Source organism: Lagopus leucura, unplaced genomic scaffold (genome assembly GCF_019238085.1).
Source record: "Lagopus leucura isolate 7727_CA_CO unplaced genomic scaffold, USGS_WTPT01 31375-0_obj-0_obj, whole genome shotgun sequence".
Taxonomy (NCBI): Eukaryota; Metazoa; Chordata; class Aves; order Galliformes; family Phasianidae; genus Lagopus; species Lagopus leucura.
Window position 1 is genome coordinate 1 of NW_024964647.1, and position 1,938 is coordinate 1,938.

At 64.5% G+C, this 1,938-nt stretch overlaps 1 protein-coding gene across 1 annotated transcript; it reads left to right on the forward strand.

Annotated features, from left to right (window-relative positions):
* Positions 1-312: 312 nt before the first annotated feature.
* LOC122191797 (keratin-associated protein 10-8-like) lies at positions 313-1,932 on the forward strand (the record flags this gene model as incomplete). The annotated part of the gene is made up of 2 exons (XM_042892192.1): positions 313-487; positions 752-1,932. Coding segments are annotated over exons 1-2 (1,356 nt in total), but the record flags the coding sequence as incomplete, so codon positions are not given.
* Between the last annotated feature and the right edge of the window lie 6 nt (positions 1,933-1,938).

A 1,938-nucleotide genomic window follows, 5' to 3' on the forward strand; every position in this document is an offset into this window, starting at 1 on the left:
CGTGGCGCATTGCAGTGCTGCACGCCATGACGCAGAGCCATGCAGCGCGCTGCAGTGCCCTGGCTGCAGATAGTTGCAATGCAGCGTGTTGCAGTGCCATGCAGTGCCGTGTGATGCAGCGCAGTGTGGTGCCGCATGCCGCGCCATGCCGTGCTGCAGCGCATTGCAGTGCCACACGCAGTAATGCAGCACAGTGAGCACCCTGCACGCCGCACTTCGTGGTGCTGCACTGCGCCCCGCCGTGCAGCCATGCAGCCTTGCAGCGCTGCAGCCGCGTGTTCTGAGCTCACCGCTCCCCTGCAGCTGCGCACCATGGCGACGGAGGAATGTCAGCGCACGCTGCGCAGCCTGGAGACGCATTACCAGCAGTTCCTGCAGCACAGCGCCGATGCGCGCTGCTTCCAGCCCGACGACCGCATGCAGCTGCAGCGCGACTACAGCGCCTGCACGCAGAAATACGAGCTGCTGCTGCGCGCGCAGGAGAAAGGTGAGCGGCCCCGGCCCGATGCGGCCACCCATTGCAGTGCTGCAATGCTGCCCCCCAACCCGCTGCATCCACTCAGCGTTACAATGCAACCCCGCAGCATCTCTTCCATGCGGCGTCGCATCCTCAGCGCGCTGCAGCCGTTTCATGCAGTGCTGCACTGCGTGCACTCAGCGCGGTGCTGCAGAGCTGCAACCCCCCCACAGCATCCCCACGCAGTGCTGCAGTGCTGCAACCCCCCCACAGCACCCCCATGCGGTGCTGCAGTGCTGCAACCCCCCCACAGCACCCCCATGCGATGCTGCAGTGCTGCAACCCCCCCACAGCATCCCCCCGCGGTGCTGCAGTGTTGCACCCCTACCCCATGTGATCCACACGTTCCAGTGCTGCAATGCTGCACCCCCACCACCACAGCTCCCACCCCATGCAGTGCTGCAATGCTGCACCCCCACCACCACAGCTCATACCCCATGCAGTGCTGCAATGCTGCACCCCCCCACCACAGCTCCCACCCCATGCAGTGCTGCAATGTTGCATCCCCACCACCACAGCTCCCACCCATTGCAGTGCTGCAATGCTGCACCCCCACCACCACAGCTCCCACCCCATGCAGTGCTGCAATGCTGCACCCCCACCACCACAGCTCCCACCCCATGCAGTGCTGCAATGCTGCACCCCCACCACCACAGCTCCCACCCCATGCAGTGCTGCAATGCTGCACCCCCACCACCACAGCTCCCACCAATTGCAGTGCTGCAATGCTGCATCCCCACCACCACAGCTCCCACCCGTTGCAGTGCTGCAATGCTGCATCCCCACCACCACAGCTCCCCCGCCATGCAGTGCTGCAATGCTGCACCCCCACCACCACAGCTCACACCCCGTGCAGTGCTGCATCCCCACCCTGCTTCACACACCCATTGCAGTGCTGCAATGCTGCACCCCCACCACCACAGCTCCCACCCGTTGCAGTGCTGCAATGCTTCACCCCCACCACCACAGCTCCCACGCCATGCAGTGCTGCAATGCTGCACCCCCACCACCACAGCTCCCACCCCATGCAGTGCTGCATCCCCACCCTGCTTCACACACCCGTGGTGGGGCTGCAGTGCTGCATCTCCCCGCTGAGCCGCGCTGCATCCCAGTCTGCTGCGCCCACTCAGTGCAGTGCTGCAGTGTTGCGGTGCCACAGCACTGTTTGTCCACTCAGCTGCGCTGCATCCCCATCTGCAGCACCTTCCCTGTGCAGTGCTGCACTCCTATCTCATAGAAAACCACTCAGTGCAGCGCTGCAACGCTGCATCCACCTGCTCGGCAGCGCCGCATCCCAATCTGCAGCATCCACCTACTGCAGCGCTGCATTCTCACCCAGCTGCACCAGCTCAGTGCAGTGCTGCAGTGCCACAGCCTCACCCAGCTGCACCAGCTCAGTGCAGTGCTGCAGCGCTGCAACC